This window comes from Helicoverpa zea, chromosome 31, assembly GCF_022581195.2.
Source record: "Helicoverpa zea isolate HzStark_Cry1AcR chromosome 31, ilHelZeax1.1, whole genome shotgun sequence".
NCBI classification, from domain to species: domain Eukaryota; kingdom Metazoa; phylum Arthropoda; class Insecta; order Lepidoptera; family Noctuidae; genus Helicoverpa; species Helicoverpa zea.
In genome coordinates this window covers 14,656,878-14,684,526 of record NC_061482.1, presented here as the reverse complement: position 1 = coordinate 14,684,526, position 27,649 = coordinate 14,656,878, and the positions used below count along the sequence as shown (strand labels likewise).

Genomic DNA, 27,649 nt, shown 5'->3' with positions numbered 1-27,649 from the left:
AGTCGGTTGGAGGAAGCCGGTGTAAACAGGGCTATTTGCACGACTCTGATCTTGGCCAGATCTTGACCTATTAACACGCAGTCGATGTCAGTGAGTGTCGCTCATGTATTTATAGATTGGGGCGCTGAAGCTTTTTGTTTCGAGTTCGCGCGCAATCGGAGTACGGACGAAGTAGAGGCGCGTCGCGTCCCATGTAAAATGTCCGCTAGGGGGATCAGACGGAAGAAGTCGTCGCTTTCCGAAGTTAAAGTTGCTGTGGTCGGCGCGCCGTCTGTGGGAAAAAGCGGTATGTGCAGTGATTTATTATTTATAAATACAGTGTTATTTTTGTCCAATTTAGAATTTTTTTCGGGAAAAAAGTTTTTTTTTTCAACTTTTTTTTTCGGGTGTTTAGAATTTGTCTCGATTGGTCAGTGATTCACGCCACGTTGCCCGTTATATTTTGGTGATTATAAAAATAATCGTAAATGCGTAGGTATGACATTGCTAACACCATTGCTAAAATAACACTGATGGACTACAAGTGTTTTTGTCTCAAGGCCCTGAATAGTTTTTTATCGTAAATGTTACTAATAAAACGTACGGAATCGATGAGTAATAAAAACCGTGGAATTTATCATTGGATAATATTATACAAGACGTATGCTAAACATTAGCAGACTGCGGATATAAAAATATAATAAACTTTTTTAGCTGTTGCGATATGCCTGCTACTAATTTTAAAACGTTAATATGTTAGCTGTTTAATTTATTTATCATGATTTAATAATACTTTTATTACAGTAAGTTCTGTTACTTACTTATTTAATTTGCATAACTTTGTAGGCCGTATTTTAACCGAAAATGTTAGAGACAAAACTTTTTACAACTCTTTAAAAGTATCGTGATACGTACACTGCTTCAAAAACAGCTTTTATTTTTTTTAATATTTTTTTAAAAATAAAAACCAGGTCTCAAAAGCGTATCTATTATTTATTATATTTATTTTACAAGTATATTTATTAAATTATTTTTAGTGTTTTTTTTTAAATTAATATTCTAATAAATTGTACACGTTTTATTATACACCTAGTCTAACCTAGAATTCCTATTAGTATTCCTATAGGTGTCTAGTAATAAATCTAAATTAAATTTTGACATAAAAAAAAAACGTTTAGTTAGATAACTACCTACACATTAAGTTTTAAGTACTATTTACTGAAAAATATACCTAATTAATTCAAAGCCACTCAAATAACGTGTTGGTACTTGTGACCGCTGTATGTAGTGTAGTTAGCACACCGGAAATTACAAACAATAGTTGAAACAAAAGCACATCAGATCAAACGTTTAAACTCATACGAATAAGTTTCTAAAGCTTGGGGTCGGTTTCATTCAACGGCCTAATGTTAGTATGATAAATGAAGGAAAAGGGTTATCGATTTGTCAGTGTTAAAACTTCTTCCTTTATTTCAGGCAACTAGGGCCTATAAAAATACAAATACCTACACATATATCGTACACTAGCTTCTGCCAGCGGTTTCACCCGCATCCCGTGGGAACTACTTCCCGTACCGGGATAAAAAGTAGACTATAGCCTTCCTCGACAAATGGGCTATCTAACACTGAAAGAAATTTTCAAATCGGACCAGTAGTTCCTGAGATTAGCGCGTTCAAACAAACAAACTCTTCAGCTTTATAATATTAGTATAGATTACAATACTTATAAACTTATACATAAAAAATCACCATATCAATATACCTATAAATATCTATATATCTATAAACAACTTAAACATACTATAAATATGTAACAAATATTCTTAAAAACTAATGCACACGATTTATAATTAGAGGTAATTAACATATTGATATCAATTCATTTAAATATGTATAACTCCAAACTTTTTTAGTTTTCACAAACTTTTCACATTTTGGCAGTTCTGTGCACGTTGTTATGGGTGAACCTAATGTCAAAAGTCCATGGTATCCATAATAAAATTGACATTCTGCATATCTGCTAATAACAACTATTTAACGTGATAATGTCTCTCGTGTTCATGCATTATATCTAAGTTTTATATGAACTTCTTCCAACTCATATAAACTTTATATACGTAGTAATTTCTCATATTCTCTTCCCCCCTCGAGCAATCTGTACGCAATATTTATTTGCCAATTCACGAACACAGGTCTTTTTGCACTATTTTCAACTTGCTTATCCCCGCAGTTTCACCCGCATCCTGAGATAACTGCTTCCCGTAGCTGGATGATGACAAAAATCCTACGTCCTTCTCCCGGGTCTAAGCCTCCCTTCTAATTTTCAGCTTAATCAGAAATTCGTGAAAACATCGTCTTAGATTAAAAACTTCGGAAATGCTTTTTCTTTCACACTTTTATAGCATTTCTAGGAAGATTAATGTCCTTTACTTTCAAACATGCTTTACTTATTTTCCTCCTGAAGAGTTGTCTCTTACAAAAACGCGGTTTTCACTCTATGGCGTCGATATATAGATTCCCAACCAGAGATCACCTGATTATCCCAATAATTCTCTTAACCACGGCAATATGCATCAATCCCACGGCATTTGTACGCATATTTCACGGCTTATAAATCTGACTGGCGTGTTGTACTATTGTTCGTATATTTAGCCTCATTAACGGGCTTTTAAGAACTCGACTTCTATAAACACGAAACAAATGACGCATGCACGTCAAAGTTCCGCATTGTTAGCGCTGACCACGAATGCTGAATGAATTTTCATGAAATATTTCACCTTGCATTTTCAAAGGTATTTTGCAGTGCATTTCAAATCTGTATTCCTAATAAGCAAAGTTTGTTTATTTGCTTGAACGTGCTAATCTCAGGAATTACTGGTTCGATTCGAAAAACTCTTTCAGTGTTAGATAGCCCATTTATCAAGGAAGGCATGGTTCCCATGAGATGCAGGTGAAACCGTTGCCAGAAGCTAGTCAAATTCATGTTAAAAAATCCCCACTTAGATAAAATAGGGTGCAGTAGGCAGTGCTATCTACCGTTTGAAATTACTGTTCACTATTGCGCCGTGATAGTAAGTTTCTACTGACGGAGCATGTGAAATTGCCACCCCACGATATCCTACTTTTTATAAAACTAAGATGCTGTAAAAAGCTTTTAAACGTGCGAACTCTATCCATATGGTAAAAGCTTTTTTACACAGATTATCAATTTTTTGTAGGCAACTATTTTATTTTATACTGAAAATATGAATGTTAAAAGTGTACGCGAAAAACCGCAGGAAAACAGTTTTTTTTTCAATATGCAGCTGTTATTTTGTACCGTTTTAATAATATTTTCATGTCCGTAACTTTATATCGCGAATATTGAAACCACATTAAAGGCCCAGCGGGAAAGTAAAACGGATCAAAAAAATTAAAATTGAATTTCGTTGTTACACATCACACTTTGCTGAAATATTTTATACAAACTATAGGTAATAATTCTACCAGAGAGTTTCTGGTTGCATTACGATGCGTTAAAAAAAACAATAGAACAATATCACAGCATACTAAAATAATAACTATTTTTGACGGAATCTTAAAACTTTAATAACTTTTATGTAGGTACATGTTTATCTTAGCCACATGCGATTTCAAGCAGGTATTGGTTGGAAGACTAATTGAAACGCAGCATTTTCCTTTATGGTTTCATACATAAGTGCCGTTTTATGGTGCAAATAATTTAGCCATAATAAGTCTTGATGGCAAAGTGGTTAAAAGAACAATCTCTGAAGTATGGGTTCGATTCCTGGTCAGGCAACTACCAATGGAAAATAAAGAGGAATCCGTTTTTTATTTACTTGTGTCTAGAGACCCTATTCTAACTACCAATTTGAAAAATTATTTCACGAGTGCGGAAAGTAGTAGAAAAAGGCTAGTTAGGTATAAAGTTACATGATCTACATGCTGAGTATATTTGATCTACCAATGATTGAGAAAAGGGAAAGGAAAAGAAAAAGATCTTACGGAAACCTGGACTTTAAAAGTCTGATATCGCTAATCCGCCTTGAACGAGGCGATTAACTCTAATTCCTTCTCAGAATGAAAAAGCGTAGCTATCTTACGCTCATTAAAAAGCTCATGATCAATATAGAAAATAAGTAATTGTTATGAGATAATGAAAAGACGATTAAGTAGATCAAACCCTCGGCAATGTTATAAAAAGTTTTTCCGGATGCGTTACTCACCTACTCCTTTAGGAATGTTTTTGGTAAATAAGACTAACATCTTATTTAAGTACTTAGTATTAGAATTAATGCTGAGCGATTGTCGTCATTGAATATCTTTGGCATTCGTTACGGGTAGTCAGAAGCCAGAAAGTCTGATAACCAGTCTTACCTGGGTACCTACTGGATAGCCCGGGTAACTGGGTTGAGGAGGTTAGACAGTCGCTCCTTGCAAAACACTGGTACTCAGCTGCATCTGGTGAGACTGGAAGCCGACCCCAACATAGTTGGGAAAAAGGTGGTGATGACGCTATGCGATTGTCGTGCACAGCGAACGCAAAATTAAATACCTAACTTTAGAAAACCCATTAACAAATAAAATACAGCAGCTACAAAATAACTGAAATTGTGTGAAGTTATCAACAAATAGCTCACCGTACTTCATCTGTGAACTGTATGAAAGTTGGGAATTCCTGACCTCAGACACTACCAGTTATATTGGACGTACCTACTGTAACTTCTGCTAACTTTTAACAACACTATAGTCAGTAGTTTCGTATCTGTTTCATGCACTTTCAGTATGGAATTGATTTTACAAACTATATCATACTACCTCTATGTACCTACTATTGTAATATTTTATGATCATTTGATAGTTATAACAATCTCTGTACTTTTCATTTGCTGCTTGCGCTGAATTCTATTTGAATATGACATGATTTTTGTCTTAATTTTAGAGGGGCAGGTACTTTACACACCTGGATATGTTCCTATATGTTTTAACGTGATACACGTGGCTACATCAGTTTAGCTGCAATTCACTAATTTACAAATAGCTTTAGCCGATGAAATAAATGAATGTAACAAAATCGATAGTCATATTTGATTGAGAAATAGTTTGCAATAAAGTAATTATATCGTTGTACGCAAAACTTGATTGAAAAAACTTTAGTGTATTTAAAATGTATTCCTGTAGCAATTTTCCTCGTCCAATTAAAGGCTATATAAAGCCCTTACTCAACTATAGCCACACAGCCCAACACTCATACCGATACTAATTACTTTCCTCTATTTTAATATCCACCGCCGCGCCGTGCACCAAAGAGCACTTGAGCGTTTGTAAAAATATCTGCAATATTCGTTATTTTTTACCCAATTAGAATGAGTGCCAATGAAGAGCATAGGTTGTAGAGGTAGCCTTAGCTTTTAGGTCACACAGTTCAAAGCGATGCAACCGAGCTTCATTTTTTTCAGGTTTTTGAGCCCGCTTTATATGTATGAGCTATTTCATCAACGCTATTGTACTTTTGTCAACTCGTTTTTTTCGACGCGACTTTTTCGTTTGTCGCCTTTCAGCTTTGAAAGCTCAAAGGTGATGCGGGAATTTGCAATGAAAATATCTGCATTAAATTGTTTTTGAAATACGTACTACACAATTCTGCTCCTGTCAAGTATGAGCGGTCACCCATCTGTTATTTAACCGTACACGTAACCTCGTACAGTCGAGAGCAGGAGCCATTAGCGCCAATTTCCTCGAGGTAAATTAGAAGTGCGCTGACAACGCGTTGACGATTCGCAAACAATGTAAACTGTTGGCCATCTCCCAGATTCTTCGCATATTTCGGATTTTTTTCTTTATCGTATTCTCGTACACAAGGATGGTTTGTTTAGAACATAATGAAACTCGTGATCAGCTTGAATTGATTAAGAATTCAATTGATCTAGCTAGAAATTGAAACGAATTTAACTTCGGCCGGATGTTTGAAGTCCGGTTTTATCCGCAAGAGCATTTAAAATTCCTTTCGAGCTGTAATTAAAGATGAAAGGCTATTATTGATTTGTCTATTTTTGATTATTGCGAGGTGGCTTGCACCTTAATGTTAGAATCATTGATATGTAAAACAAATTCCCGTGTATTCGTGGCGAGGTGTTTTTCATGGTCGTCCGTTATGATTGCCAGTAAACAGCAGCGGGATTATGTACCCAAACCAAAATCAATAAACAAAATACCTACCTTGCATATATACGTAGGTATACATCCATAAGTATTTAAAATTACAACACATTTGATCTCATTTGTTAAATGTACGTTAATTAATAAAATACAGATTCCATTCAATCACTACTAAAATGTTTGATTGCAAACGAATCACTTAATAAGCAGCTCATGCGTGGTCATTAAGTACATGCACGTGGATGTTTTCATAATATAACATTACAAAAATAAACGTCCTATGAAAATGCCATGTAATATTTCTCCAATATACTTAGTATTTTTGAGAATAATTTTGATAACGCAAAGTGCAATCGAATAAAAATGCTACACTTTCTGAGAAATACAATTTTCTCTAAGTTACTTTGTTAGAGTTGGTCATAGGTAAAATGAAATAAAGCGATTGTATACAAAGAGACAACACCTAATATTTTAGAGTTGCAACTTTCATAACAAAAGTCGCGATGCTTGAATGGAACGGAAAGTGCACTTCAATCCATTTAGTTGCCCGCCGGGGCTCAGCGTGTAAGAGGTATATAAGCTCCTATGTTTTCCATAGTAAGGTGGCGCATATGTAGGTAAAGTAATAAACCTATTTTAGCCCTATGAATAAGTTTACAGGCTAATGTAGTGCAGCCCCGGATCTTCAATTTTTTTTATGCGGGGCAAAATCTGCAAAATGCCGCCCCGCCTACCTATTACCTATTTTTGTTTATTTTCACCTTTATCATCCATATAATTTTAGCTATGAATATGTAGGCAGGCAGGGCTGTCTCTAGCTCATGTAGCGCCTAGGTGCAATCATCACCCAAGCGCCTGGGTGCAATCGTCACCCAAGCGCCACCTATGTATTGAAGTACTTAGAGTAGTCACAAGGAATATAAATAAGAACGTTCGAATGAAGTGCACTATTCGGTAGGTAAAGGACTTAAAAAAATGTGTCCAATTCATTGTAGGCTCAAACTGTTGGCGGTTTAAGTTATAAAAGTCGAGACAGAACGATGCAATTGTAAAAAGTAGCGCGAGCGAAGCGAGCGCGCAATTTTTTTAATTTGGGACACAAAAGACAATTTTTTGAGTCTGCGACACAAAAATACCTGATCAAGGACATTGTAAAGCAATAAGAAGCCGCGAGCGTAGCGAGCGCGAGTTTTTTTAAATTATTTGTTTGAAGACTCACAAATTAAACTGGGAATTATGTACAAATTAAAAGAAAACGTGATTAGAGACCGAATCAATGACCGACGACCGAGTCAATAAAAATAATAAACAATCAGAAAAACAGCCGCGTTGTCATTTAGCTGCGAGCGTAGCGAGCAAGAATTTTTTCACTTACTTAGTTGGAGGATGTTAAAAGTAAAAAATAATCAAAATGATCAATCAAACAAAGCGAAGGCGACTTTTTTAAGGAACTTTGCTCGTCAGTATCGTGATACAATGTGGAACTTCCTTATCAAACGGGTGTAATTTCATCGAAATTTCCTGGTGGTGGGGCGTCCCGCGGCGCCCCTGAGACCGAGAAAGGCGCCCGGGTCATGCGCACACCCTGCACCATAGGTTAAGATGGCGCTGTAGGTAATCATTACAGTAATCTGTGATGTAGGATTTATAATAAAAATAAATATATGCGATAAGCGTTCCTGGCTCATAGATGATCGCAAATAGTTTTTTGGTTTGCTAAAACTTCGCCTCGTGAATAATAAATGTTCGTGCAGTGGTGCAGGGTATCGCTCAAGTTGATATGGCCATGAAATTGCTGTACTTGTGCTATTATTTATTCCGTGGTTGAAGTTAAATAAATGATTATCCATTGGTCTGTGAAGTGTGAATTTGGTAGCCGCCTGATTGTGCCGCCCCCTGAATTTGCCGCCCGGGGCACAGACCCCGGCTTGCCCCCCCCTAGATCCGGGGCTGATGTAGTGCTAAGTTAGTTGGTATCTCTACATTAATGGCTAAGCGCGGCTGCTGAGCGAGAATTCATTAAATCGGGTCAAGTTTATAAGCTTTTCATGTGACTACTTTTTGTTTTTAAACCATAAGTCCTTATGATTCAGTTTAAATGATCATGATTATGCAAATCATCATATAAAATTGGTAGAGTGCTACAAGTTTTTAATGCTAATGATCGACTTTTAGAAGAAACAAAAATCAACTGCTCTCGAGTTTGCCTTGACTTGTGGAGTGGATCATGGCTCACCATCAAAAGCTGATAAGCCTAACCTGTCTTCATTCATTGAAACAGTCTGGCTGATATAGATCCATCCAATCGGCCGGAATTATCGGCTCGTATGCAAAGCGCAGTTATTTTAGTTTCGTGCTTCCAACGTAAAAATGTCATGTGATGTGAAATAAAATTATGGATTAAGGTAAAGGTTGATTTTATTTAGATATCGAAAACATATGCCAAAACATGTTTACCAGATGTTCAATATTGGAGGAATTTATGTTATTGGTAGGTAATCATTTCATTGAATTTAGGTGTTTGTGAAGGAAAATAATTATATTATTATACCTAGTTTATGAGTAGATTTTCGAGGTACTGATTTTATTAAAATTGTGATCAGATAATACTCAAAACCATCATTATTAATTCTCTTGCTCTTATCCAAATTTTTTATATGTTCCGGCAGTCTTCTTGCATTCCTTCCTATCTGACGTCATCTCACTAAAACTGATGAAACGCTCAAAATGAGCCATCCGCTAATTAACACGTAGCCTGCAACCTGTACTAATTATTATCACATCGCGCGAATATTGGAATTCAACAAAGGCAACAGAATCAATTGGCCGCTGAAAGTCCGACATAATTGCCGATGTATTCCGTACATTCGCAGCATCGTATATGAAGTTGTATGGACTGATTAGTTTCTAATTAATCGCGCATTCAGCATTTACGGTACATCGTTGTAAAGCCTGTGAATTTGCGGTACTGGTAAACATGAATCTGTACACGAATGTTGAGCACTAGGGTTAATAACCACTATCCGATTTGTACTTTTGGGAATTATTCGAAGTTCTTGGAGTAGTCAGTGCTTGATGTAACTGTCTGATAGCAATAAGAAGCCGTCTTATAAAAAGTGAAAATGGCTGCATGAGGTCATAAAGGTTTATCTGTAAATGGCCTTGTTTGTGTATTATATTCCCTTATTTGTTTTTTTTTTCTCTTTAAGCACGTAGATATTTGAGTTTCAGATACTGCTTCAACAAAAGTACACAACAAATAAAATGGCGTTCACTAAAGATTTAAAGTACGCGGTTCAAGTGGACAGTAAAAATAGAATGTTTCATAAGTGAACTAATTTTAGGCGGTAACAATGTTACCGTGTGCCGCACAAGTAGGTCAATGGTTATGTACCACGATAACATGATCAGCAGGCAGCTTGTTCAGAGGATATATTTTGAAACAGGATTTTGGAAATAATTGTATCGAGTAAAGTTTAATAAGTTTGTTAATGCAGTCGTGTTTGACTAGAGGTGTCGGGCTTTTAGCTAGCTAATTAGTTGGGACCTTACTGAAATCCAGCCTGCATATCGAAAAGTTAGTAGAGACCTTTATGCAATGATCGCTTTCATCATCTTCCTTTCACCTTATTTTAGTTTGTTTAGGGTCGGATCAGCATGTTTTCTTCTTCTGAATTTCTCAATCTGTGAATTGGTTTTTGGCTGTCATGGTAAAGGTGGATTCACCAATTGTGGATCTTATCTAGTTCGAAATAATGTTTAAGCCAGAACCTAGAAAATCTGACAACCAATCGTACCAATGGGTATCGGGTGGTCTAGGTGAAATGGGTTGAGGTGGTCAGATAGGCATTTACTCCATGCAGGACACTTGTTATCAGCTGCGTCCTGTTAACATAGTCGGTAAAGCCTAGGCGAGCGATTATCCAAGTGGATCTTCTGAACGCCGTCTACCGTATGGCTCAGTCAGTATTGGTTTATATTGTTTTGATGCTCATCGCATGATTTATCCAGAATATTGAAAAGCATTGTGAATGCTTTTGGCAGCCAACTACTGAACATAAGAGTTGTGATCTTATCTTGTGGGTTACGGATTACATTAGGTATATTTTGATGATTTGTTCTACTGAATCCAATTTTAAAAGCATTGAGTGAGCGTTTGGTGAATAAAGTAAGGAAATTAAATGTCCGTCATCTTAATTGCATTTCTGTAGAACCCGTTGTTTCTCGCGGTTTTACCCACTACTCTAGAGAACTACTTCCATTACAAGTAATGTGTTTTTTTTGAGGTCCACATAGTTTTTTTGGCATGTTAAAGTCTTTCCTCTTCATGACACATATTTAATTACATCTAAATCGCGTGAATTGCATCAAACCATTGACGAATATACCGCGTACTCCTCTACATCGATGTATGTTCTACGATTGGGTTTTGGAATTTGGAACGTAAGTCAATTAAGGTTCGCCGGCCTTGTTACAGGGTGTCAATCTCTGGGCCTGCTGAACCGATTTAGAAAATTCCTTTACCAAAGCTAACCAGGCTATCCAGCCAGGTTATTTTTGGGTTTCAGGACACAGGACAAAGGCTGTTCCAGCTACTTCTGATTATTGTGTTCGAAGCTTCCTTATAAAATTCTTGGATTGAAGTTTGCACAGTTATTTCCGATACTGTCATAATTTTAAGCTGCCAGTTTATTATTTATGGTGACTTATCGAGTCTTCGGGTGCCAAGAAATGAAACAGTCAACTATTGTTTTGTTTTATGCTGACATCTACGATCAAGTTATCGTTTCTTCGCTTATTAACCGACTTCCCAAAAAGGAGGAGGTTATCAATTCGGCCGGTATGTTTTTTTTTTTTTTTTTTTTTCTATGTATGTACATCGATTACGCCGAGGTTTATAGACCGATTTACGTGATTCTTTTTTTGTTCGACTCGGAATAGCTGCCAGTTGGTTCCATAGTCATCAGGTCAGGATCTGATGATGGAAACCCTGAGAAATCGAGGGCAACCTTCGAAAGTTGTAGGCATACACAGGGTAAAAACTTGACACTCAGGTGTACGCCTAAAAGCACTATTCAACTGTGAAGATTTGGAGCTGATCTGATGATGGAAACCAGAGAGGGTCGAGGGAACTCGACAACTGAATATGTAAACTACCTCGTGTTTGGGCTTAAATTATTTGTATTGACAAGACCTCTGCAACAGTGAAGGTTTGGAGCTGACCTGATGATGGAGACCAGAGAAAGTAAGTCGAGGGAACTCGACAACTGAATATGTAAAATACCTCGTATTTGGACTTATATTCTTTGTATTGATGAGAACTTCTCACTTGTATGGATAGTGACAACTATTCGTATCACTGAAAAGCTTTAAATAAAAAACTTTTTTACAAAAAAATTAAACCGACTTCCCAAAATTGGCAAAATTAACTTAGTAACATCCATTAGACACCGACTTCTAGGCCGATGCACCTAAAAATAGTTTTTTTTTTTTGCTTTTTAGTGTTTTGGGAAGTCGGTTTAATTTTTTTGTAAAAAAGTTTTTTTTTAGTATTTAAATACCTTTTAAACATTAAACTATACCTCCATAACAGATTTATACTTTTAACTCTGATAAAATGCTGTACTGTTTATTTGAAGGATTATGTAAATTCAACGTAATGAAAAGTGAATATTTTTTATGCAATAAAATTAATTATTTACTTTACGTTGCTGAAATTATGAGCGCAGCTTAAATATGTACAGTTCTGGGTTTTAACATCGCTCCACTGAGCGTGAATAGCCGTGTATTTACAGCACAATAACTATTTGTCAGAAATGTCAAAACGTTTGCGATAGTAAGCGATGTTATAATTCTTTGTGAGCAATATAAAACGGAATACTTTATTGTACGCAAACAATTGTTTCGGCTTCAATTACTAACTACGTTAATGCACGAATTTATATCCAAAGCTTGTTATATTTGGCGTACATTTCATTTTTGAGACATTTTATTGACGGCATAAGAGCCGAGAAAGTTTCATATGATACAGAAATAAACTCTATAAATGACTGCGATGTGATTAATTTGAAACATTTGAAGACTCCACTTTGTTCTCATCATAAAAAATCCGGTAGAATGACGATAGTGTTGATGTATGCGATCAAATGTAATGTTACATAAATATATCTTTACGTTTAAAGTTTAGCCCACGTGAAGCCCACGCCTGGGCATCGTCACTGCTTTATTATCATATAAAATAGTCTTGTTTTGCCATACGTTCATAGACATAACGTCGGATAGGCGTTTTAATGTATCTATCTTTTGATGAGAAGAAAGTATTTTTAATCCAAAACGTACCGATATTTTTAAATTAATGAGCTTTTTATTAGCGGCTTTGCGAATGTCATGCGAAAGAGTTACTTCAGTATACGTTATGCATGTTTATTTGCCAAATGTTTTAATGATTTTTGATGCTCTAGTTTCCCGGTCTTCTAGATAGGCTAAATTATGAGTCACAATTATTTTTCGGGTCAACAGAATGTGTAGTTTTTATTTTTAAATTAGAACTATGTCGTTGCTTACCTGTTTTTGATGTAATAAAATAGATTGTGCCATAAAACAGTGATATTTGCAAATAAATTGTTTAATATTTGTATACGGTCTCTGAGATGATCTTGATAGCATAATTTACCAAAGTAGTTTCAACTCATATTTTTTGCTGAGATAGTCGTATTGTAAAATATTTACGAGTGAATTACCACTGTGGTTGAACACGTAACAAAAAATCTAAAGAATTCACTGATTGCATAGCAAGATAGCAAAGAAAGTCTTGAAATTTTGAGTTAGTTCAACCAGTTGACATTTTCATATGAGATGCAAAGTGCGTCGGAGTACGTGCACTTTCTAATATAAAAAATATATATTTATTTAATACTTTTTGCACATTGTACAACGGCGGACTTTACATCTTAGTCCACTAGTCTATCTTTGGGAGGTGGAGAATTAGCCGTGGTAGGGGCAGTATTTTTTTGATAGTTTGGAATAATACCACATACATGTAACGTAATTATATATATTTAACTACTGGCAGGTATCAAATTGTCCAGCCACAACATCAACAATAATATCAAAATAAAACTATTCTGTGTAATCATTACTGAGCTCTCACCCACAGGATCATAGTATCGTGTTGCAGGTAAACTCACTAATATAGAAATCCGTGGGCTGCTTGTTTGTCACGTCGCGATTCTGCTAATTGCTACAGATATTGTTTTCATCATTACATTTGTTGTACTTATTTCGTACTTATTTCTAGAAAGTTATGGCTTGCGGCTGAAAACAGTAAACAAGATATCATAAGCTAGACATTACAAGATATTCAATTGTTTATTTTCTGTGTTTTTGTTTGTATACTGGAATTAAGTTTCAGTTGGTTATTTTTCGAAAACTATCTATTAAACAATGAACAGATCTTTCTGATATACTTAACTATACAAAGTTACAGGATGTGGTATTTGAAAAACAACATAACATACATAGGTAGGCTATGAGTAGGTAAAACTTTAACTGGTAAGTCAAAGTTTCGTTTAGTTAAGAATTCTTTTAAGCTTATTATCGAAAATCACGAGGAAAGTACCTACACAACAAGCGCTCGCCTATTAAACTAATTGGTAGCCCAGGTGAATGTTGAAATTTAGTGTGAACTTCGGAAGCCTTAAATACTCCGAGTTCCTGCAGTTGGAAACTCGAACATAGTTTCCGATGTTAGGATAGAACCGGGTTAAGACTTGCTTGCTTGGATTGTTCCACTTCAATCAATTACTGCGAATATTCCGATGGAGTTATATTGTACGCATACTCGGAAGTATGTGAGACTATCTAAACTAACACTAAGTGATCGATTTACTTGGTTATCTACAGACTGAAATGTAGTGAAATTGTTTTGAATATTCTTCAATTATCCTTCGAAGGGAATTTGACAAATTATAAAAGAAAAAACACATTAAACACCTTCTGAGAGACATTATAAAAGTAATATTATTTGTGTGGTAGTAATTTACTCTTAAAATCAACCCTAGGTTAGTAATACTTACGTGCAAAGACAACTACATAAAATTTCAAGGCACGGTAAGCACGGTTACTAGACAATATTGTTTAAATATAAACGTGATAACAGCTGCATTAGACTGATTATGTAAATATTATACGAGGTGTCGGTAATAGAACCATTTGTATGCAATCACAATCAAACTAATTCTAACAGACTACATTTATATTTATTGCTTTGAATTTATTCCGAATTCTTTCTCATAGGTAATCGGTAAATAAGTGTATTTTTATGAAAATTTGATGTATAATGGATACACATACCTACAAGATTCGTTACGGTAGTATAGAAAAGCTCTGCCGGTTAGTACTACGGGATTGTCCAAAGAGTTATCGCGGCCCTGGTACACAAAATGGTGGGTTTAAGTCAGTAAGTCAGAGTCTGTCACCCACGCTGCAGTTACAGCGGGAGGAGTGATTTTATCGTCCCATTAAAAAGGACACAAGAGCTGTTTGATGAATCACTTACACTGTAACGAAATATTTTTTTTTTTGTTATCATGTAGTAAATAAAAGTTAGTTAGAGAACTACACAGGAATAACAAAACAAATGATTAAAAATAAAATGCAGCTAGAAATAGCTGCTCCAGTACAGCATAAACTGAAAAGTTTTTGCTGTAGTTTAGTTGGATAACTAAACTATAGGAACTGAACTGGAGGAGGTTTCCTTACATTCTTGTATTATACCTTTTCTTAAAGAGCCTTTGAGTGCTAGAGTTATGCGGCTGGGTCAGCTCAGATCATTATTTCTCATAACTAGAATAGTTTAAGAAAAATGTGCTGCATTCCTGTGCAATACCGCGATCTTTCTGTTTTGAAGCGAAGCCACACAAAGCCAGGATATTTGTGCCTTTTCCTGCATTATTTTGAAAATTTAATAAACGACGCGACTAAGGTTTTAAACTTTTATTTAATTCTAAAGTTTTATGTCATGTCTGTACTCAAAGGTGATCAATTTAGTTTACTCATAAGTTTAGGTGCTATATTTCAGCTACTTTACGACAATAAGAGCTGATTTTTCTAAAGAATATGTCAAACAGCCATATTTATTCATCAAATTGGAGTTAACTAAAATAATGAACTTTAGCTATAGTTTTTTTGAACCTTAATACAGGTACCTACTGATATTGACTAAATCCAGGTCAGCCTTTTCATATTGGCGAATTTTCCGGCTGACTTTCCCGAGCGACCGCTTCGTTTGTCCGGGTAGTGTCACCGGTTTTTAGCGTCACTTTTCTACCGGTGGTTGTCAATTGTTTGCAATGCGGGGTGTCACTCAGCTTTGCCGCTCGAAAATCTACTAACGTGAAAAGGCTGTGAATGTAACATCGATGTTTCTCTCAATGTTCCAATATTATCTGTTTATTGAATACATTTTGCATACACAATGGCGGACTTTAACATTTATGCGTTTTCGACCAGTCTACCTTTGGGTGACGGAAAATAGCAGTGGTAGGTGCAAAACTTTTTTTTGTTACTTGTGGATAATAACACATACCTACATTTGATAAATATATTACCATTCTCTAGTACCTATACTTCCAATTTTGAATCATTCTATAAAAGGGTGCATTAAAATAGAATCCATGAATGGCTCCTGCTTACTATGCGTGATAGCTGGCTGACCACGTTATGAGCTATTTCTGTACATTCACGATTTTATTAGAATTTATTTTTAGGTACATGATACAAAGCTCTTAGGTAGGTATTCTAATATTATACTCGTCTTAAAGCGATTAAGGATTGCTTGCGATATTACATACGTAGGTATTTAAACAGTGTTTTTTAATGTATTTTTTTGCGAGTTTGAGTAAGAGAAAGAGCTTTTCAATACCTCAATTCAATACCTTCCTATAGAAGGATTTTGATAACTTTATATCGCACGACCAAAAACTTTCCAATAATATTTCGTAATTTAATTCCGTAAATAATTCAAGAACTGATCAAGAGGTTCCCGAATCGGCCCAATCGGACCAATCGGCACACGTGTTTTACACTTGTAATCGACAATCTGCCATAAAAGTTTCAGTATGATTACATTAGTCTTGTATTTATGTAGGTATGCGATTTCTACATTTATTCAGACCAATATTGATTCCGTATGTTTTATGTTTGTATGAATTGTGTAGTGTGCAAGCTTTGGTATTACTTCGGGAAGTTTTTAACGAGAAATTAATCTTTGAGTTTAGAATTAGTTGTTTTGCTAGCATTATTTAGAAGAGAGAGTAGCCGTGATGTAAGGTTTTATTAAATGTTACGGTACTTGAAAATCTTTGTCTACAATTCGACCTGTAAAAGCTGCACCTAAATATTTAATAAGTGGGACTTTCGGTAGTCGTTGTTGGTTTATGCTTGAAATATCTCTTCTTTCATTCATAAATACATTCTTGGAGTTCTGGTATTATGAATTACGGTGTTGTGGCGTCTAAACGTTTGAGATACAGTACGCGCAATACAATAATGTTTTAAGTATTCGTGCCAAAAGTTCTTGCCAACTTTTCCTTTATTAGGTACGAACTCAGGTTTCCTTTTGCTGCCAAAATAGGTTCCTGGCTGAGATTTTCAAAATTGAAAAACCCAAATCGTTTTTCTATATTTATATAGCTACGCTTCTCTCCTTTGTCCGTGATAGTTATTTAGAATTACACTACGACTTTACTATTACAATATTTCCTCAAAAATAATAAATGGAAGTAACGTATTAATCCCTGTCACTTCTTGTTGGTTATTTATTTTAATAATACGTATACAAATAAATATTATGATAATTTGTTTCACGTTATTAATTGAGTAGTCCGTCGTGACACGTTGTATTGCGAGCTCGTCTAATGAGGCGGAATTAAATAAACGATTCGAATCAAACTGCTGGGAGAAGTTTATTCTTATAGATTTACTAACTGCTTCCCGCGGCTTCCCCCATTTACAGACAAAATATAGCCTTGGTAGATAGTCTAGCTTTCCAACAGGGAAATAATTTTTAATTTAACCTTTAGGGTCCAAGCAAATGATTCCTCTTTATTATATAGCTTCCGCTCGCGGCTTCGCCCACGTGGTCTGTTTATAAAAGCCTATGTATTAATCCAGGGTATCACCTATCTACGTACCAAATTCCAACCAAATCGGTCAAGCCGTTTTTGGGTGAAAGAATAACAAACTTCTCCGTAACTCCGTTCAGTTATTCACAAAAACTCTGAGAGTACTTATTTATACTAATTCCGATAATAACTTCTTAAGAGTACCTATAGACAAAAGATAGATAGGTAGTATAAAGTTTCCTTTTTATCACGAGCGGTAAAAATTTTTGCGTCTTTTTTACATTATTCGGACTCGAATTCTTTGGTCCTGTCTCGAGACGCGATATAATTTGTCCGTGAAACGCCTTGTCGTCCAGGAAAAAGTAGCAGGCACTAGACTAGACCGCGCGGGAAGTCACCACACTTTGCACTGACCAAATAAAATCTATTGTGGGCCGGTCCAGCTACAAGTGCAGTAGGGTGACTTCGAGCAGAAAAAAGTTACAAAACATCGTGCGGAGTGTTTCATCTGCCCACTCCAACGACTATATGACGACCACGACTACTTCACACACGAAATACGACAAGAGAAGAAAACAAAGTTAACAAAGCAAATAAAGATCAAGGAAATCATACCAGGATCAATGAAATATAAATGCCGGACTCGTATTAATTTATTTACACGACCAAGAAACTGTTGGTAAAATTATTAATAAAAACTATTTTCGTCGACTCGGTCAGTGTTTTTAGAGCCAAATCAGCTGTTTTCATTCTGAATAAGCGCGATTGTATATAAGAACTGTACATTTTAGTGCTGATTACATAATAATAATTACTATTTTATGAGATGCATGTGGCTAAAGTGTGTTTTGGGTTTTCAAGTTTTTTAGTACATTTAAATAATTACGTGTAGAGACGGTCGTACCCACTTTTACTCGTCGTGCAATGGCTTATCGGATAGATAGCCAATTTTTTCTTAGGATGAATTGTCCCACTGATGGGCAAAGGCCTCCCTAATTTGTCTCCCCACTTCTCGATCTTTTGAGTGTTCCCACCAGTCTTTCGGCGTCAATATGTTTTTTTAATGCACTTACTGTACCTATGTCTTAATGTACTTCACTTCCACATAAACGCTAAGTTTTCACTTGACATAATATAGCGTATCCAATCGCCGATATAACGTTGTATCACTACTATTAATAACATAACGGTTCACTCACTTATCTAGTGAGCGAACTATTAGAGCATGCCTTGAGCCTGCACGTCAACTCTATAAAAAATCATCTTTCTCTAATATTTTTAATCTATTAATACTTAAAACATTCTCGTTTTATAACTTTAACGGATGACACAATTTTCAATAAGCTTCACTCAGTGTAAAATAAAAACGCAAAGTTAAGCTATTCACATGATGAAATATTTTCCCAACTAGTTTGAAAGCATTTTAGTGTATCAGATGCAGGCTTGACTATTTGATCCCTCGCATACTGTTAACTTTTAGTTGAGCGATATTTGGATTTAGCTCATACGTATGGAAATGAAGGTATGAATGGCAGTGCGCACATTTTTACAATCAAGCCGAAAAATATTATTGACAGGATTTCCGATTACCTTTAAAATAAACTGTCAGAGATCATCATGTCAACTGTCGGCCGACATTTTAGTCGGCAGTGAGCGAGGGCTATATATTTGCTGCATAGTGCTTAAAATACAGCCGATGACATACTGATGTGCAAATTGATATGACACAACATGTCAAGGACGAAAATGCTGTTGGCGTGTCAGTTTTCGGATATTTTAGGCATCGATGGTATTACTAAAAAGCTTTGATTTTACATTGATAATATTAGACTTATTAGCTTTGCTATATGTCTTAAGAACATTTGGAGAAATCAAAGGCATGCAAATTGATAAAACTTAAACTATTTTTAGGTGTCGAAGCTTTTTCATATCTACGTAGATCAAAACAATTCGCTACGAAATTGTAACAGATTTCATGCAATTCGGTTACGTTTAATAGCGTCACTGTATCATAAAGATCTAAAACGAAGCAAACATAGTTTATGTGGAAAATATCTTTAAAAACAAGAAGAAAATAATCCGTTTACCTAGAAAGTTTAAAGTATTTCGCATCAGTCTATTCAGCGAGATAATTGCCTACGCTCGTAGCAGCGTAGTCGCGTAGCAGCAAAATACGGCCGAGTAACTTAATATGTCGTAGCTGATAGCTTAATCCAGTATACGACATACATATCATGTGGGAATTATTAGTTTCATTTTCGAACAAGAATAGGATCTATTAGTGAACACGTGTCTAGATTTTATTTCTAGTCACCGAGTATTTCTCTCATACTGAAATTATAATATTTGTAGGCATGTTTCACATGAACCTATTGTCACTTACATTTGTCGGTCTTTTCGTGTCATGTTTTAACGATGATAACTACTTATTTATTATGCTCATAATTATTTATTTCAACCGAGTTTTTTCCGGTTTCACCAGTTCGCTTACTGCACTAACATAAATTAAACAATAAAAAAATTGCACTTCTACAGAATAGGTAAATAAATCACGCAAAGAAAGCGATAGATTGCCTCAACGTCCAAATATGTGAGAAACGTAAAGCCCGTGTTATGTAAACACCGTAACTATTAAAATCTATGAAATCCCCGACGCCGTGAAATGGAATACCCTGAGAGTTGTTTAGGAAAGAAACATAGTTGCCAATGCGGTGCGGGTTTATTGCAGCTATTTCGGGAAACTCTTACCAAAAACGTCCAAAAAAGTCTAACATAGTACCTAGCAAAGACATTAATTACTTTTCCTCATCAGGATTTGTAAATCATCAACTATGATGTCCTTGAATTTCTGTCCTTAAGTCCATACACTTTAGAACCTAATTTTAACATAGTATAGAGGAAAGTGGGCAGTAGTGGCACATTGGTGGTTTTCCATTGTTTACTAGATAATATAATGAAACGAAATTTTATGCTATGTAAAAAATCGCGTATTAAAATTCTGCAAATTATACAGTCAGGCAGAAATTCATTGAGTATCTGAGCATCACTACATTTCGTGGTTCATATATTTTGGTTGAACGAACGACACTGAGGTGTAGCGCCACATGTCTCCGCACTTGGCAAGACTCGCCCGATCGCTCCGACTCAATTCATGTCCAAACCTGTCAGTCAACTGGTGCATTAACCTATTTGGCATACTTTGAACTTTGTACTTATGTATATTCGTTTTTAAATTATCGTCTACATTTTAGCACACCCACTTTATTTTAGCATCTGTGGTAGTTGTAGTGTCTCGGCGAATTTATGCCGAATACATAATTCAAGTATATTTTAAATAACGTTAAAGTCGGCCAAAAATGCGGCCAGTGTTGTCTAAATGTCATGTAGCAATAAGGTCGATTCGCCCCTACTCTTCGTTTTGTAGTTTGGGGTTATAATGACTGCAGCGAGCCAGTGAGCCGGTCATTTTTTTACACTTTTTGGTTTTTACGATATAGGTTACCCCTACAGTATTAGTAAAACAGTGTCGTTGAACCCTTTAGACATGGAGCCTTGAAGCGTTTCCTTGTCTATGCTAAATCATTTTTCATTTATTTTTTCTTCGGGTACATACTTATAGTTGATTTTATGTTGTTCGTTTAATCATTTCTAATATGGTTACGTATTTATGTGATTGGTTATATAATACAGTTTATCTTAGCTGTCGCTTTATGGCAAACCTTGAAAAAGCCCTGTTGTTTGTAGTTTGAGATATCAGAAATAAATAATTAACTTACAAAATGCAAAAAGTACTTACATTTTGATTTGCAAAATATTTAGAAGAGACCATGACCTCGGTCGCAGGGTCATGAAAAATAGATGAGCGGATGTAAAATACCACGGTCATATAAATGTTTTTATTTCTACGCACGTTTTAAAAGTTGTGATGTTTGCTTGTTTTCTTTAATAGACCTTGCAGCGGCTTGAGAGCTGTTTGACGTGCAATGAAATATATATTATGGTGAATAGACAAACATATTCACGTTAAAATTATATGTAGAACATTCTTCACTTCCTCACTGCTATGAAAGTTTATGAAGTAGAAACTGTTTGCTATGTTTCATGTGCGTGATGAGGAATTGCCAAAATTGTGTTTACCGTGCTAGTGCATATTAGTGTCTTTTAAGTAATAATATAAATAATTTTCTAGCGCTGTAAATTGTGTGTTAATCGGACGATTTAAACAGTGTCTTCCTTTGTTTGCTTAGATATCATTTACATATTTATTTAGAAAATATACTCGTAATATTAATACCTTCATTTTTTCTTGTTCTCAGCTTTAACGGTCAGATTTTTGACAAAAAGATACATCGGAGAGTACGACCATCAACAAGGTAATTTTTGCTTAACTTATTTGTTCGAAATATTTATCCACCATTGTGTTTAACTGAAAACTTCGAGAAAATTGTTTCCTGGAACCATTAATTGAACATATTAACTGTAATTAATACCATTATTAAATCAGATTGTGATTTCAATTTTATTCAGCCTTTACTCAAAATTGGGACTGCTTTACAATTAATTTACACTTTGGCTTTAAGAGTAATAAAAGGCATAATAAGCTTTTAATTACCTTTTCACGATTATTCAATGAAGTAGAAAGCAAACACGACAATGCTCTCGCTGTAGCTTCTCTGTACTCGGTTGAGCAGTTCCACTGAAAACCTTTTACGTACAAAAGAATTACGTAAATGAAATATTTTATTCTGTTTTCAGACAGCAAATACAAACACGAAGCGCTTCTGGATGGAGAGCCGATATTATTTGAGATTCTGGATACCTGCCCCAAGGTAACTCTTTGATTTTAAATCTGCTTGTAATTGTAATTATTCGTCATCACCCTTCATCATCGGCTTTTTCATTGTCGTAATGTAAGCCATAGGTCTTTTCTCACACAGAGATAGGATGACCGGTAATCACCACGTGCGCTCAAGGCAGATTGGCGATTGATTTTAGCATTAAAGTCGCGGTTTCCTCAAGATGTTTTCTCCACTTTTACTCAGTCACTGGTGGGCATAAAATCATTAAAAGTATTGTACTTTTGTTAAACACTGGGTCCTACTATCTTTTGCAAAGATGATTCAAGTATAAAAAAACGGTTAATTTTCATTATGAATATATTAGGACATATTTTGGCACTTCCATCAAAGCTTTTATGGCAGATTTTTCTAATAGAAATAACTTTATAATTGCCCGTTCATGAAGCGGACCCAAAATCTTTGCTTAAATGGACCATCTCAATTCTCAAACCATGTCAAAAATTTAACATTATTGTGACAAACAATAAGACAAAAAAAACAGTTACGATAGCTAGATAAATAATTACAAATCCATTCTTTGCCAAGGCATATTATTCAAAGTGTCGCCTAGCATCGGGAAGAGAGTAACGATACGCATGGAAGCAGAAGTTGGCAAGCCACACCGGTAGTTAGACACTTCGATATATTGTAATACTACATATGTTTAGCGTACAGTTCCTTACGTGTTTTTCTTTGAACCTTGAATTTGATTTGGATGTCTGTCGTTAATATGAGACACGTTTGACAGCACTGTTAGATATTTAGATGTGTTCGTAGGTAGATATGCCTTGCAATGTGCGCTATTTGCCTCAAAAAGTACCTAAACATATAAAATCCGTATGATTACAATGTAAATAGCTAGTGGTGATAAAACTTAAACTTGGCCGATTCAAACAAGACGATTACTGTTCAATATAAGCCGTGATGCGTCTATGATTTTACTACGTTTTACATGTCTATGGATATCATACAGAACAAGAAACACTCATAAACAACGGAATAATAAAACAATAACAAGTAAACCTAACTAAAAGGCAAACGCCACAACAGCCCTCGAACTATAACAAGCCCGTTATTTCAGAGCATAGAAGAGCTGCCGGGTAACGATGTCGCCCAGTGGGCCGATGGTCTGTTCCTCGTGTACTCGATCACCGACCGGGAGTCCTTCAACTATGTGCGGCGCGCCAAGCAGAGCCTGCAGCCAGAGATACCGCTCGCTCTAGTCGGCAATAAGGCCGATATGGTGCACTTGAGACAGGTTTGTTCAAACTTTTTACTTAAGAAAATATTTCCTCTTTATTATATAAGAATAGACTAACAGTTGCCCGCGGCTTCGTACTCTTAGGGCTAGATTTTTTATCATAAGCGGGTTGGATAACCAAACTATCCGATTGCAATCATTTCTGAAAACTACACCGGCCACTATGTCTTAGTTTATCCCTGTAGTTTATTAATGGTCAATCTCATACCATACCTTAGGGTCCGTTCAGACAGACCGGCTCGGAGAGGAGAGAAAATTCTTGAGAGAGATAATTGAGTGCTATTTTGGCATGCGCACTGCTTTTGTCACTAAGAATGCTCGAAGGCGCTCGGTGTGAAATAATAAGAGGAGCCGACCGGCTCCAATGGTGTACTTTTCTCGGTCTTGCTGACGTTTGGCCTGATTGCATCTCACGCAGCCGATCGGAGCCGACTCAAGTCTGTGTGAAAAGAAAAATGCGCGCCGATGCTCTCCGAACCGGTCTATCTGAACGGAAGGTGTAGTCGTTAATCTCTTTTAGTTGGATATCTAAAAAAAATATTAAACGTTACATTTTAAATTCCAAGCCATATACTTCATAAACATAGGACTTTCATACCAATTACCATCATCCTCCGAGCCTTTTCCCAATCATGTTGGGGTCGGCTTCCAGTCTAACCGGATTCAGCTGAGTACCAGTGCTTTACAAGAAGCGACTGCCTATCTGACCTCCTCAACCCAGTTACCCGGGCAACCCGATACCCCTTGGTTAGACTGGTGTCAGACTTACTGGCTTCTGACTACCCGTAACGACTGACAAGGATGTTTAATGACAGCCGGGACCTACAGTTTAACGTGCCATCCGAAACACAGTCAATGGTGTCTAAGATATACTTAGAAAGTACATACAAACTTAGAAAAGTTGCATTGGTACTTGCCTGACCTGGGATCGAACCCGCGCCCTCATACTTGAGAGGTTGGTCTTTTACCCACTAGGCCACCACGACGAAACCTCATTAGAAACTCCACCCAAGTAAAAAAAAAACTGTTAGAGCATTTTTACAAAACCAAAAACTAACAGCCTTACTTATAAACGTGAATTAAATATAAGTAATACTTAAGGGCTGTTTAAAAAAATTCTTACTTATAAACGTTGCTTAAGGATGTCTTAACTAACATTTAATCACTACTTAAGACTTTAAGTAGTGATTAGTTAAATGTTGCTTAGAAGGTGATTAGAGATTTTATAAGTAAGGGGGTAAATGTTGGCAGACTAAACAGAAAATAATATTGTTCAATTACCTTAATTACGAGTATGAGTGCTAATTAAACGTTAAAATTAATTAATTTGAAAGATACCAATCGAAACTGATCAGTGGTTCCAAATGAAATGAAATTCCAAATGTAAGCACTTCACTTTGTGTCACACTGCGAAGTGATTGCACAAATTAATTAATTGCATTATAACACACTGCCGTCATTGTAAACTGTTTAATTAGTAGTGCGTTAACAAATTAGTTAAATGAATTGTTTACATTACAGGTGAGCCCCGAGGAAGGAGAGATTCTGGCCAAAGATTTCGAGTGCAGCTTTGCTGAGGTAGCCGCCGCCGAGCAAGTCAACCAAGTAGGCGAGGTGTTCCACGAGCTGTGCCGCGAGGTGCTCACCCACCGACGGCGCGCCAAGCATAGCCTGCTGGACCGAATGCTCGGCTCCAAGACAGCTTACCGCGTATACTCGCGGGGGAAGAGCGACAGCGCGTTACCGAAAGATTAGCCCGAGCTCAAGCCCTCGGGGGCTAAGGGCAATGCTGAAGCAATGCACGAAATAATACCGAATGGAAAGATCCCACAACCCTGCGCTCATTGCTCCTCTACGTTTTCCGTATGCTGCCTCATGTAAGAGTTCATCGACTCAACGGCAGAATACTTCATGACTGTTTAGGAATTGTTTACTTATTTCCTATTTATGTATTCGCTAATTAAATAAATGTAGAAGTTTAAAATTGTTGTCTTCGTAATACTGGTGCGTTGTAAAAGCATAGACAACATAATGCATGAATGGCAACCCTGATTCGTGTCATGGGTTAAGTGGGTCCCCTTTTTGAGAGAAAAGATCTGTTCATGGTCGACTGAAACGGTATGTTGTGTGCTAACAAAACGAATAAAATTCACTTTAGCTGATCGTGCTCACAAAGAGCTAAAGTGAATTATTAGCTTACTTAAATGTAAATCGATGGGAATGCCTTGGAATTAGAAATGATGGGACTAAAATGTGTATTGTCTTAATAAAAATAATATTTATTTGTCGATATTAAGAATTTTTGGACTCTGTCCAAAATAAAAAATATGAGAATAATTGCATGATTAAAATTAAACAAACGATATAACGTAACAATTTAGTCCAATTAATTTATTTAAGTGTGATAAAACTGTTGTGAAAATCTCATGTTTGGTTGTTCGCTTGTTAAAGACATAACGAGTTAATTTGTGTATATTTAGTTGATATAATATTTACGGGAAAATAAAGAGCATTGTCACCAGATCAAACATTATAATTTTTGGATTATTAATCAAATAATAGCTGTTTCAAGTAAACTGTATGCATGCTGTTTAACGAATAAGTAGTTGGAATTCAGAATATCACTGGTGGATATTTTTGCCTATAATAGAAATAATGCACTCAATATACCAATATACTCGTATTAATGTAAGTCAGTTCAGAACTTTTTAGATAATAATCCAGGCCTTCAAGAGAGACTATATACTAATAACAATCACTGCCGATAGTCACTGCACGATAAGTATAACGACCAATACTTAGTCGATAATATTATGACCACCTAATGACCCATCACTTCACCTGTCGTGCCAACAAACATGGTGTAAGAACATGGCCTATTTACTATTGAAATAAGTATTTTAAAATGTTATATCGTAGTTAGAAGTTGAAATTCATTATATTCGCCACAGACAACTTTACGACTGAAAACCTTACGTATTCAGATTTGGTGCAAAAAAAAAATACTATACAAAAGCCAAAAAAAAAAATACTAGGTATATTAAATTTAATCTGATTCTAGTCAGTGTTCACATAGACTTAAAAGTTAAGAAATATACTTCAATTTAAGAAATTCAATATATTTCTCACTGTTATGGCAGTTTAATGTTCTAAAAATAATACAGTTGTTCACATTAGATAAATAGAATTCAAAGTATTTACTTAAAATAAAATCCGATCTATTTTGTGCTTACAATATAATTATTAAAAATAATAATGTAGTTAAAAATCCAATTTAATTCAATCAAATATATTTACCGAAGTCTCATAGATATAGAAGAAAAAAACAGTCATAATATATATATTATATTAAATCAAGTACCTAGCTGTTCAAATCCAAAGTATTAAAAAGTATATTTTAGAAAAATACACACTCTGTAGACAATTAAGCTGAATACATAGTGTTTGTTCCACACGAAAATATTTACTAAAAGTAGAAGAAATTGAAATTTAGAAACCTACTACTATGCATTTTATCTGTTAACGAAAATAATGTTTCGATTTAAGAATTCTGTAGAACAATAAAGCAAATTGAAAAAGTATTGCGTTATTTATTTACTGGTTACCCCTAAGTCCTAGTCTAGTTGACCACCTGATTAAAACATTTGACTTTCAGAGGAGATAAATGCGGCAAGAAGGTAGTCACGCTGATCTGAAGTGATTATTACTTGGTAGTTCTATAGAAAACATATTTTATACGTTTCTATTACAATTTTTTTATAACGAATGTAAAAAGGCATGTAGGCTAAAACAGCAGTAGCACGCCCTCTGTAAATCAGAAAACTTACAGAGAACAAACAACGCGCAAAATCCACTAGTTTCAAATCTGTGATTATATTTTTTGGTAACTTGATGATTGGGAAGCTACCCAAAAATATCGAGTAAACGAAAACTCGATTCTAAATTGCAAAAACACAATACAACTACGAAATACTCCCCCTAAGAGCATCACAGAATTGACAAACAAAGAAATAATGAGCCGCGATTAAAAAATGACTAGCCAGTCACAAAGGCAACCCCGGAGTCACACATACAAAGGGTAATCTCGGCAAAGTGGCCCTAAATTAAAATAAAACTGCTCCCCTAGTTTCATCGCGTCAAGAACCCACCAATCAAATCACAGCTTTGGTTTTACGTCACGCGTCTGACAGTTGATCGTACGAATGACATATTTTAAAGATGGCACCCCATTCTATTGTCTGTGAATGCGGCTGGCCATGCATTGTCTGCAGTAGTTTATTGTGGGGTAC

General features: G+C 35.7%; 1 protein-coding gene across 1 annotated transcript; it reads left to right on the top strand.

Moving 5' to 3' along the window:
- LOC124645271 (ras-related and estrogen-regulated growth inhibitor) lies at positions 1-26,941 on the top strand. The gene is made up of 5 exons (XM_047185068.1): positions 1-286; positions 21,578-21,634; positions 22,017-22,090; positions 23,181-23,357; positions 24,882-26,941. The coding sequence occupies exons 1-5, from the start codon at positions 85-87 to the stop codon at positions 25,113-25,115; spliced, it is 744 nt and encodes a 247-aa protein (XP_047041024.1). The 5' UTR covers positions 1-84; the 3' UTR covers positions 25,116-26,941.
- The last annotated feature ends 708 nt before the right edge of the window (positions 26,942-27,649 follow it).

Excerpts from the sequence above, each read along its gene's own strand:
- LOC124645271 (XM_047185068.1), top strand. The coding sequence starts at position 85 with ATGTCAGTGAGTGTCGCTCATGTATTTATAGATTGGGGCGCTGAAGCT. Across the intron at positions 22,091-23,180 it reads TTCTGGATACCTGCCCCAAG|AGCATAGAAGAGCTGCCGGG; the intron begins GTAACTCTTTGA and ends CCGTTATTTCAG. Across the intron at positions 23,358-24,881 it reads ATATGGTGCACTTGAGACAG|GTGAGCCCCGAGGAAGGAGA; the intron begins GTTTGTTCAAAC and ends TTTACATTACAG.